The sequence below is a fragment of the Aulonocara stuartgranti genome (genome assembly GCF_965226115.1).
Source record: "Aulonocara stuartgranti genome assembly, chromosome: 16".
In the NCBI taxonomy this organism is placed as follows: domain Eukaryota; kingdom Metazoa; phylum Chordata; class Actinopteri; order Cichliformes; family Cichlidae; genus Aulonocara; species Aulonocara stuartgranti.
Window position 1 is genome coordinate 22,421,196 of NC_138952.1, and position 12,976 is coordinate 22,434,171.

The following is a 12,976-nucleotide window of genomic DNA, read 5'->3' on the forward strand; positions in this document are numbered from 1 at the left end:
ACATTATATAGAAAAAAAAGCTGAAGCTATGTAATGACACAGTAAATAGGTGGATAAATAACAGAATCCACAGTTCAGACAGACAACAAAAATCTAGTAGGACTATAACAAGCTGTTATAGTGTTAAAACAAGCTGTTTCTACAATAAACAATAGGATCTAATGCTGGCAGCATGGGATAGAATAACTCTATAAGAAATTAAAGAACACATGTCTTGACTATTAAAAAAGTTTAAAGTAAAACAAAACAAAATAAAACAACTTGACGCTATAATAAATAATGAAAAATTGCAGGTCAGGAAACTTATATTATGTTCATTGTCAGGCCTGGTTATTACGCAACTAAGACTAGTACACTGTTGTTCTTGGTGTTTTGTCAGATTTATAACATACTAAATGCTAATTGGAAGAATTTTTGCCAAGGTTTCCAACAAACCCTAAAACTGCCCCTGGAAATGAGCACACAATGTCCCTAGTTTTTCCTCCTGGACACCTGTCTTTATCTTTGTAGGAGTTGCTTTCAGTCAATTGCTAGTTACTGGCCTTGTTCTGTTCAATAAGTTAGCACTAGCTGCTTTACAGCTGTTAAAAAGGGGGTTTAAAAAATTAAGTCCCATTCATCCTGCGATGTTGTAATTTTCTTTTTCATATGCTTAACACAATAACAAAATTCGACAACTTTTCTCATGTGCAGAAGTGCGTTACACTGCAAAAGACACATGCTAATGATTGTTTCGTTTTGTTCCATTCGGTTCTTTGGCCTAATAAATCAAGCTAGCTGTCACTGAAGAGGATAACAATGCTAACAACAAAAAAGAGAGTGAGTAAAAAAGTGTGATATCTTTAATGATGTGCTATATACAGTATGCAACAGTAAACAGGCACCCCCACAAATACATAAAACAGTTGCAGCTGCATGCTAACTGCCTAGTAACGCAAGAAGAATTTTTCCTTTTGTTTCAAAGGGGGCAATTATTACCATAGAGGGTGGTTATTAGGGAAAGTAAAGCTACTACTTAGCATGCCTATTCTTCCATTGTTTAATACTAATAACACTTTTCAGAGGTTGAAGGGAGCAGTTAAGGCAGGAAGAAGAGAATCAGGGAGGAGGAAAGTGCAGAAAAGAAGGCAAGAGCAGGCTAAAATAGTTAAAGGAAATGAGGCTCGGTCTCATCCCATGAATGGATAAATTACAGTTAAAAATAGATTTGTCAGTTTTTTTATTTAAAATTTACAAACTTCAATTTCATATTAGACACTTCCCTGAACAGCAGCAAGAATAGCCTCAGTAAATTTTAGCTGACTGTACTCTGCCCTAATTTTCCCCCACCTCAGACTAGCACCGGCTAGCACCCGTTAATGCCAATTTTACAGAATAAAACAAGCCAATTACAATCAGTCTGACAGTGTTTATGGTAATGGAAAAAAATCGAAGATAATTATCTGACTATGTGTTTATTCATAAAATTATGCAAACCACTTTTATAACGCATTTGTTCTGACGCTCTGTAATATATTTTGAGCTGCATGTGTGACTGTGGAGAGAAAAAGAGAAAGGGACACCCGAAAGACAGAGACAGAGAAAGTCCATTAACACACTTGTAAATGAGTCTCAGCTATTTACCACATGCTGGGCCTCTTGAATTACTGACTGTGTTCAGGATACAGATTGCAGATGGCAATTAAAGATGAACCGTGTGTGCACAGACAGAAAGATGCACACACGCACAAACACACGACGCGCGCACACACAAACGCATGCACTAATGTAAGCCTGCATACGCTCTCCCTAAGGCAGTAGTTCAGTGCAGATCTACTGATCTCCATAGCAACATTCACTGCCGTGGGCGATGGTGACATCATGAAGATTGATTGTCATAAAAAAGCAAAACTGGAGCTGGTAAAAAGGTGTTAGCTAAAGTGAAATACTCCTCCTGATTGCCAGGTGAAGTTGTGGCCTCCAGCCAGAGGTCTTCTTTAGTTAACAGAGAACAGACATACGTGAAGTGCCTCATATGGTCTCCAAAGAGATCTGCTTATGTAACACAGAAACAAAGAAGAAGAAGAAGAAAGAGAGTTACTGTAGCTAGATCTCTCAGGTTGAAACGCTCAGTGTGGTCCTTCTCCTCTGCTTTCTGTTTATACCTCCTCCTCCTTCTCTCCTCTCCCTCCTTATCGTTTTCTGTCCGACTGCCTCTTCTCAAGCCTCCTTTCTTGTCTCTCTTCACACCACCGACTGATCTCCCTCTTTTTCTGCTAACTCTTTTACCCCTCACTCAACACCAAGGCTTGGTGCAGCACGGTGACTAACCCCATTGTCCGAATACAGCCACTCGCCTGCCGGAAACATCAGAGCGCTGAAGTTTAGAAGTTCTGTCTTGCCTTCTTCGTCTTTTTTTCCCTCCCTCTCTCAACACCCTGCCTAGTTTTTTGGCACTTGTTTTTCTTCATTTTTCTGTTACATAACAGAGACAGAAGTGGAGCAAGCTTCAAAGTGAATGGCAAAGCCGCCTTTTCCCCTGCTCGCTTTGCTGTTCATGCATGTCATTCCAGTGCCAGCTCCCTCCCCATTGCCCCCCGCCTATCTCTCCCCATCCTTGTCATTATTTTTTTTCTCCACTACTTCATCCTTGCTCCATCCTTTCTTGTTAGCCTACATCAGTTTCTTTCTGGCTAATGCTTCTTTAGTCACATTTTGTTGATGTAGTCTGTATTTCAAGTTCCTCTCTTACATCGTGCCCCCTGACCTTGCCATTGGTGCTTTGACCAAATAGAGGAGGCAGTGACTGGAAGAGGATGAAAGGGCAATTTCTGAAAGAAGAGACCCTCTAATAAGGAGACAGGTCTCATTATGTCTGCCTCCTCACCCTGTCTACCCTTGTTGTGTCAAATACAGAGTGATGCTGGGATGAGTGGGGTGCTTCTTTCCTTTGATTACCTGTCACTGAACTTGAGCATCAGCAGCCCGATGAGGTAAAAGCTACCATTATCTAAATAGTCTCTCTTTAAAGACATCTTTGGGCTTAAATGTGGAGAAACTCTTACCCGTGACTAACTTAGCACGAGTGCTTGGGATTGCCTGACTGTGCTTTAGTCCTAGCAGGCACACATGCACAAACACAAACACATGACTGATTGCCTGAGTGAATACGCACACTGACAGTAAGCAGAAAGTTGAGCTCACAGCAGGCAGTGAAGGCAATCTGTGGCTCTTGTCAGGGCTAGGCCCGGTGGACGTGGCACCCCGAGTTGAAAGTAAAGCTGACTGAAGCGTCAAGTCACAATGCCTCACGTCTTCTAAGTAGCGCTTTACAAGACCACAACAGAGGGTCACCTGTCAGCTGACGTGAAAGCACATGGTGAAAGTAACAGAAAATAACACGCTAGTTTGTGTATTCTGCTCCAGAAGGTAACACAGACAAACACACCTAAGCGATCGAGCCAAAACTCTTTTCACAGCCATATTTTGCCTTATTATTAAGGTTCACACAACCATTACTATATCGTATATTTTGAGTAATGCATAACAGATGGACTCTAGGTCATATTTGTATTTGCTTTTATTTTGTCTCGTAAGCTATATATAACAGTTGGACTTGAAGCCTTGAGGTGAGTGTTTTAACCATCATCATGCTGGTGTTTTGAAACCGATTGTGACAAGCAAGGTAGAGATCTGACTGAGAACCTGAGGGGCAGTGTTCGCTCACACAAAAGTGATTTATGAATCACAAGGTTACCATGCTCTGCTGAGGTCACAGATCAGTACAGCAGAAGGATCCCTTTCACACAGACAATCACACTTGCCGAGACACATCCATGCACCTTTCATATGCCTATCCCCTATATACAGTCACGCTTTCAGAAAATACATGGAGTTCATAGAATATAGATAAGTCTGCACATTTTGGATGGGTATATATGGTGTTACATAATGAAACACTCCAGTGCAGCCAGCCTAGGTAGGACCTGACCTGAGAAAACTATTGATTAAAAGAGCTGTTTCATGCTCTTCTACCATCATAGAAAGAGAATACAAAATTAAGAGGACACTGAATTAAATAGGCAGGCGGTCAGATAGCCTCTTCTCACACCAATTCAGCATGCTGAATTAGCTGCTGAGATTGGTACCTCAGCAGCCGAGTATGAATCAAGAGAGTGTCCACACCTTTCTCGCATCTCTTGGCCTCACTTCAGCCGTGGTGAGCAATTTAAAGTCAGCAGCAAACAAACCCCTGTGTATGATGCACAGTAGGGTGTTGTGTTGTGCTACGTCTCTGTACAGTTTCGCGTTTGTCTGCTTTCCTCCCTCCCTCTCCCTTTACGGTTAGGCATGAGAGAAGCGGTTAGTTCATTTATCATACTGCAGTCCCCTGCTCTGTGCCCCAGACTTGGTGATTAATGACGACCGTTCACACACTTAAACATTCAGCTTTGTTTCGCTGACACACTACTTACCATACCGGTCACCATGGGTTACTTAACACTGGGTCACTGTGGGGCTACAACCAAATATAATGACATATCTGCGGGGTGACCTTTAAGGGTTCTCAGTGTGTGATTTTTATCTCTGTGCTGTAATATAAATACGTCATTTATCACAAAACATTAACATAACCAAATGGACATCTTTAGAAAGTGCTGCATAGTCCTTTTCTTTACTCAAAAGCTGCACTTAAGAGTTTTGATATGCTATTTACACGAGCATTTGATTTTCTGCTGCTACTGTATGTCTACTCACACATCATTTCAGGAGGATTGCAACCCCCTTTTTTTCTTCACTACATTTATTTGATAACTAAAGTTACTCTAGATACAATAAATGCAGTTTTTACCAAATGTAATGTTATTTTCTCTAAATAAGATGAGATTAGGACACAACTTTATTGATCTCTAGGGAAATACAAAAAATTATTACTTCATCAGGTGAAAAAGTTAAAGTAATCTACCCACAAATGGTACAGGAATTATAATAAAACATACATCATTCTGAAATGGTTCATTATAAAGACTACTCTTAATGTAAATGTATTTTAATAACAATATTTTACACTTAAAAAATAGAATTAAAGAATTTAATTCAGTTTTTTACTTTTAATTAGTTAAACGATTTCAATACTTCTTTGCATTATTATAGCGATGCAATTGAAACACATAACAACATGTTGGGTGATCGTGAATGCTGGAGCTGAAAATCAGAAAGGTGGCACGAACAGAGGCAAAAGGGAGCGAGGAAACTGTCAAAGATGTATCATTTAAGTCCGGAAATTAAAGTGTGTGTATGTGTGTGTTTGTAAGACACGGACAAAAAAAGAAGCAGACAGAGACAGAAAGTAATTTAATGAAGTGAATCTCCTTTGACCTCCAGTAACTCTCCAGAGCAATGTCAACTTCAATTTCACCCTCTCCGAGGAAAAGCGGCATGTTTGTTGTCAAGGCTAGGTGTCGAAGCTTAAGAATGTCCTCACTAATCTGGAGTTCTGTACAATCCTCAAATCTCCAAGCAAGCAGCGGTCAACAGGTGACGCCGTGAGAACAGAAGAGATGTAATGGATGAAAAGATGTAGAAATAGACATAGATGGAAGGGAGAGGTGAGCAAGAACATGGATGAAATAAGGCATGAACTCGGAGGAAAACGATGCTATATGTCATGTTTTATATATAAAGACATTAAAGAAAAAAACTAACATTTTTTCGGAACATCATTTTAGCGTTCAATCTAGCCCTAAAAGGTTTGATAAATTTTGTTTCCCTCTATCCATTGTTATATACCTTTGCTCTAATGTGTATCTCAACATGAATATTTAATCTATCAAGACCCAATATGTGATTTTCTTTGGGGGGGTTTTGGCAGTATATACTGCCTTTGGAAATTGGTCACATTTCTGATGACTTCATTGTTTGCTTTACAACCCTGCTTCCCAAAGATTAAGGATACTGTGTAAAATGTGTACATGGAATGATGAGCAAATCATTTAAGCTTGAGAGATCCAGAAAACACAACTTTATTTCTGCTAGGGCTCACCTCATTAAAAGATGGACTGAACTGAAGATAATTGTCTTGTGGCCTGACCAAAATTTTACATTATTGGAAAAACTTGCAGACACTGCACCCTCTGGGCTAAAGTGGACAGGTGTGCTTTGGTTTTTGGTACATAAATTAAAATGCAGGACCTGCAAACCATACCCACCTCTTTGCCACATGACAGCTTGGATGCGCTCCAGCCCTCCATGACCCTAAATTGGGTAAGCAGCTATGAAATGTATGAATAGTGGTGCTGTTTGTTGAACTAGTGGAATCTGGAAGGGTAACCTGTATAATCACAGTTCAGTATTACAAATGCAGGCTAGCTAAATGCCTGATCATGTGTTTTATGGCCACGTCAACAGCAGTACACGAGCTAACGTGGGTTTTCAAGATTAATATTTACCCTCAGTTCTTTCTCGGCTCACAATAACAAAACATGATGTATCTCTTTCAGTCAGTGCATTCAAACTAAACATAACCAGCTGTTTCCAAAAGGTCATGAAAGAAGCTGAACATCCACGCTGGCTTTTTCCTTTGAGCTTTTCAAAATTGCATTGCTGAATTACTTGCTAAATTGGGAACGTCAGCGTTTTGAGTGTCAGTCTATTACAGCTCTAAACACCCCTGAGGGTGTACAGTGTGAGAAGATGTGTGCACACGTACAGGTGCATGGATGTGCGTGCGTGTGTGTAGACTCGTCTCTGTTTAAATGAAGTAGGTATAAGAGCCTTCTCCCTATTGCTGCCCATCCTCTGCTGTTGGTTCCTGCTCTCCGAAATAATGGATTCTAATTCCTTTCCACACGAGTGCACCCATCTGCTGGCTTTGGGGGATAGTAAAATCCTCTATCAGTTACAATTATCCCACGGTTGCAGAGGTCTGCGCTGCAAGCGTGTGTGTGACCTATCCACCTCAAGTAGTGCCGGGTTGTTTGAATATTTGCAAGTGCATGTTTGTATGTGTTGCGATGAAGAGGGAGAGCTGGGGAGACAGAAAAATGCTCTCACTGAAGTGCTGTGTAAGCATGAGCTGAATCTTTAACCCACACCCTCTGAACTCCATGACAAATCATTCCAAGGGAGTCAACACCAATCCTGCATGTGAGTCTGTGTGTGTGTGTTTCTGCTAGGCTATGTGTAATGTGTCATATTACTGTACTGTGAGTATATGTATTTTGTGCATTTCCCTCTCACCAACCCCAGCACCTACACACAGATTTAAACCCATTAATATAATGAATCATCCTCCTAATTCTGGAAGAAATAGGAGTGGACTTCACCAACTCACCACTGGGGGACAGTAGTAAATCTGGCAAAAGAATAGCTGAGTGGCTAATGGTAAAAATCCAACATTATACACAGACTGAAAATGTCAAGATGTCCAAAAGTAATGTTTCTGATGCAGTGCAGGCCGGCTTTCAGCAGACGCACAGTCACATATCCCTGAGGATTCCTGATGCCCTAAAGAAGAGATTTGTGAAGAGAGCAACACACACACACACACACGCATGCACGCACACACACACACGTACACACACACACACACACACACACACACACGCACACACACATACACACACAGCTATTTGGTGGTAGAATTGGGGCTTAATGTATGTAGTCCTGAGTGACAGAATCTGTAGCTGTGGGATTTCGGTCCATCAGCAGAAAGGGATGTAGTGGCAGAAACATCCAGGAAGAGGGAACCTGAAGAGAGAAGATCTGACAAAACCCCCCTTTGAACGAAAACAGTTTCTAATCCCGTGTGTGTATTCCCTCTCAACCATCCTGTCTTGTCTCTGAGTCCCCGCTTGCCTATCACGATTCTGAGGCCTGAGTTTCTCACATTCATCTTCTTAGACTTTCCAGAACATCTCTGCTGCAGGTCTTCCGTGACAGTTTATGTAACATATGTCTTTTATTTATGCCTGCCAGTGTGTGCGTGTGCGCTGCGTAAAGCTAGCTGGGATGTAGGATGTCTAAGATCTGCACTGGTTGCAACAGCAGAGGAGATAAAGTTGGCTTGTGTTTCCCGGCAGTGTTGCAGATTTATCTCTCTGCTTACAGCTCCGGTTTTACTGCCCATCCACCGGCCTCCACTGGCTCCTGTGTCTTTTTTCCTCTCCCTCTCTATTTCGCGCTTGCCATAAGAGACCGGCCTCTTTCTGTGCACGTTCTAGCTATCATAAATCTGCCACAATGCCCCATAAAGCTGCTTAGGGCATGGCTCAACAAATATTAAGGAAGAAGAGAATAAATAAATAAAACTAAATAAAAGAGAAACTCTCGTCTAGAGGGAGAGACAACTATTCTGCACACAAAATGGAGCCACTGTAAAATATTTACATCAATGTCTCTCTGTTTTAGATTCTCCTCTGGGAGTCTGTGAGGTCTTACCGCAAGACACTAGACTTAATTGTTTTTTTTCTCTGTCTTGCTTAGATATCTCACAGTGTTCCCTATTTACTATTTCATTTATTTGTAGATGTACCAAACCTTTGGTTACCATATTATTAAAGTAATTTCCCCTTATTTTGTGCATCTAGATAAATTAAAGTTAGTTTATAACTAGTTGAACAACCTTGCTTTTGCCTAGTTATAATAACTAGATAAAAGCAAGCTTTCAGAGTGCCTTTGTTACTTTGCAGTTAAATTATATTACTGCACTCTTTGCGGAGGAAATTCTGAATTGTTATTTCAAGTTCATGAGATTCTGGCTATGCTATAAAAGTCCATCCATTTCTTCCAATTATCCAATTCAGGGGTCACCCGGGGGCCATAGGGTACACTCTGGACAGGTGGCCAAACTGTTGCAGGGTTTACACAGAGATGTTTTACGTTTACACTTACACCTAGAGCCAAATTCGAATGACCAATGAAGCTAACCCAAATACTTGCATGTGTTTGGACCAGGAGAACCTGGAGAGAACCCGTGCAGACATTAGAGAACTCAGGACCTTCTTGCTGTGGGGCAACAGTCCTGAATATCAGGGATAGCAACAGATTTGCAATATTTGACAATTTATCACAGTTAATTGCAATATCATTGCAAGCAGATTGTATGTAATTACTAACAATTGAATGGGGTCAATTACTAACTTGAGCCCATTCATTCGCAAACTGAAAGCAGACCGTCTTCATCATATTGGCTTTTTAGTATTTCAATTCAATTCAATTTTATTTACATAGCGCAGAATCACAACACAGGTTGCCTCGAAGTGGTTGCAGACTACAGTGACCCTGGTCTTCAAAGCAACAATTACAAAAGGAACAAAATCTCAAGTTCATTGAACTAAGTTTGGTCACACTACTGCCTCCAACCACCGTTTTCTCCAGTGTGACTCTGACATTAAAGTTGCACTGCATTTCAGACAAGAGGTATGGGTGCATTTTATTTACCAGCCATAGAAGAATTAACAAAGAGATGAATCATTAAATAGGAGTAAGGACCAGATCTTTTCTAGCTTAAGGCATAGCAGAGCTTAAAATCATGATATTTCAATCTGTTATCCAATAATTTACACTATTCTTCTTTTAAAGAATTTTCTTTCAAAGTCTCTCTCTCTCACACACCCACACACACACACACACACACTTACTGTACAGTACTCACACAGCAAATGCGAGAAGGAACTGACGTGAGGCTATAAATATGAGTGAGTCACTTTTGAGGGTGAAGTCTTTCCTCACAATCTCACTGGAATCAAGATAGAGACAAATGAGACAAATAGCTGAAGGGCCAACATTGTGCAACCTGTTCATGCATGGGTGTGAGTAGGCTGACATGTGAGGCTGTGCCTGTCAGTTTATCAACAGCAGCAATTTTTCACTCTTGATCAGCCAACCGTGGAGGCATTTTAAATTAACTACCTGCATTCCAGTAGCATCAGATGGAAGACAAAAGGCAAGCACTCAATGAATCATTGCAACTCTTTGTCTTTGTCCTCACCCTGTCTTTCTGTCAAATACTCTTCCAATCTCTTGTCTGACCGGCTTCAGCATGACAGACACATTGGCCATTCATAGAGCGGCAAGCACCATGTGGACAACGGACTGTGCCCAGAAATCAAGCAATATGCTGCTGCAGAAAAAAACAAACAAACAAGAAACCAAACCATACTCGCTCATGCACATACGCGCACACACTTGGTCCATCGTGACCCCACGTCAAAGAAGACAAACAACTGCAACAGAAAGTGGCTGCGTCTCCATGCGGCAAGCCTGTGTATGGATCTCTGGCAGCATATGGGCTCTCCATTGTTGACAAAACAGCCTAAGGGACATTAGTGGCGACTATTAGCATATATGGCAAACACTTTTACAGTTTTTTTTTTTCCTGTTTTGCTGTTTTCTCAGCAAGTAAAAGAACCATCATCAATCTGCGATCAGTGCCTGTAGGTGTGCTGGGCAGGATTGGTACAGTTATCCATTTGCTTTCATTTAAAAATGACACAGATAACACTGAGTGCAGAGGAAAGAAATCCCACAAAGGTCTTACCTAGCTGAAGCTCCATATTGCTAATCTTGTTTTCCGAGGGGAACAGGATCTTTGGCGGCTTGTCCGTCAAAGGAGCTGAAAAGGAAAAAAAAGGGACTATTTATTTTTGGATAAAGCAGAAATACAGACAAACACCTTTTTAATGATCTACTTCTGTAGTTTTCAGTGGGAAAAACACTATAAACGCTACGTCCAGATGAACAGAATCCACTTTTTGGTACTTCTGAATGAGCTTTTTTAAAATTTAGTTGTATGCCATGCCATTACAGAGATTTATCATCTGTTTATTATATACTTCTATTAAATACATGCCCATCCCATTTTGACTTGTGCAAAAACAAAGGGGGGGGGGAGGAAGAACATTATATAATATATATATATTATATACACATTCTTCTTCACTCTTTGCTTTTTTGTGGCCACATTGTTTTTAAGTGCCTATCGACCTTGGGCTTCATTTATATGGTTTAACTAATCATAATGGAATGACTACGTAGCCTAGAGCATTTCACAATTTAATCTGTATGCATGATTGATAGATATCAGAAAAACCACAATCCAATGATTAAATTGTTCAGGATAAACTGACAGTTGGTTGATCAACTGCCCAGATATTATTAAAAAGAAGAAACTACAATCTTTCAGCTATATATGTTTGTGCCTCAATACAACCCTGGAACTCAAGAAGGGCTATATAGGTACCTTAAGCACCTCCACAGAATTATGTGTTCATTGGTGTGACTTAAAATGAATATTTAATTTGACAGGTAAACGGCTACTCTTTGACCTCTACCAAAGCAGCTATGTGCTAACCTGCCTAAGATCCACTGCAAAGTAAGTAAACACAAATGTCAAAAAGTCCAGTTAGCATCAATAGCTGCATCACAAACTCTGATACGCAACTTCACACAGGCATAGCAGTGTAGCTTGTTAGTTTCAAAAGACTAGATCTGTAAGGAAAATGCAGGAATGACCAATTTTTCTTAAGAACATAAAATAGAAAAGGCTGTATTCAACACTGGAGTTCTTCACAGCTTGGCTCCACGTTATAGCGGCTTTTTCATAAAGAAATGCCTATAAATATAAATGTCCATTGTCATTATGCTGAGAGATGCCCAGTAAACACAGTTTGATGTTTTGTACTGGGTTAAAAAAATGTTTAAATTCACAACTTTAAAAGTCATTGGCAATTGCACAATGAAGGGAATTTTTCATTATAGTTATGGTTACTTTGAAGCTTACTCCTCCAGACAATACACATTTACCTTCTTATGCATTCTTCTATGCTACAACTATCCTTTTTGTAAAGTTCAAGTCAATTCAATTTTATTTATATATCACCTCAGTGCCTCAAGGTAAGGTAAAGCCTACAATAATACATACAGAGAAAACCCAACAATCATATGACCCCTATGAGCAGCACTTTGGTGACAGCGGGAAGGAAAAACTCCCTTTTAACAGGTAGAAACCTCCAGCAGAACCAGGCTCAGGGAGAGAAGGAACACAGGTTAGGAAGTTCACAAATCTCCACAGTATGTGTTACTATTTAGGATTAGATAACAATATATTTTTCAGTGTTTAAGACTTGCTAGTTTACTGTAATTCAATATGGTCACATTCCTAAACCTGGAGTTTCCACCTTTTGTGAATCCTGGAGGTGAGATACTTGGACTCTACCATTTTACACAATATGCCAAGCCACCATTCTGCTTTATTTAATGCATGTAGTGTGAGTCAAATCATAAATTATGTATTGAGTCACACCTTATGTTAAATGTAATTTACTTGGAATGTGCAGAAAATTCTTGCATTGAGGCCACAGCAAATGCTAATCTGTGACCAGCCACTTTTAAACTTACATATAACAATTCTTTAGCAGGTGTGTTTGTGCTCCCCTTTATACCCATATGGAAAGATATATATAAATCTTATAAAGTTTGTATCTGTCTTGTGTGAAACTTATATGAAAAGCATACAAGAGTGAAAACAGATATAAGATCCCTTGAAAAATTATATAAAAGAAACTTGTATGTTTTGGATACTTACTAAAACAAGGTATGAAAGTAATGAGAAAGTGGCCACTTTCATGAGTAAATCATATAAGCGTTATATGATTTACTATATGAAGAAGGCCACATCTTATGCAAGTCTTTTATAATTTTTTTCAATTTCTTTTCCATATTTGTAGAAAAAGGACACTCTCAAGTCTTGGACACATTCTTTCCATCCTAATTATGACAAATGAAAGTTCTGTGTGGTTGGTAATCAGTCACAACTCTGACACATTTAGTTGTTGCTGTGCCATTACATCATGAGAAAAAAACAGTGGCATATCAAGCGCTTTATAACCCACGTTTCTCTGCTAGCAAGCATGACATGTTTGATATCATCCCAGACTCTAACATTTCTTTTTCTGTAGTGAGATGAGTGCAGAGCTCTACTGGGTTTATATTATTC

At 39.9% G+C, this 12,976-nt stretch overlaps 1 protein-coding gene across 5 annotated transcripts in view; it reads right to left on the reverse strand.

Annotated features, from left to right (window-relative positions):
- The window catches only part of il1rapl1a (interleukin 1 receptor accessory protein-like 1a), a 169,786-nt gene that overhangs the window by 40,551 nt on the left and 116,259 nt on the right, over positions 1-12,976 (reverse strand). For all 5 annotated transcript variants that reach the window (XM_082508049.1, XM_082508052.1, XM_082508050.1 and 2 more), the window contains exon 6: positions 10,520-10,594. In XM_082508049.1, coding sequence (XP_082364175.1) covers positions 10,520-10,594 — 75 coding nt within the window. The remainder of the gene's footprint in view (positions 1-10,519; positions 10,595-12,976) is intronic.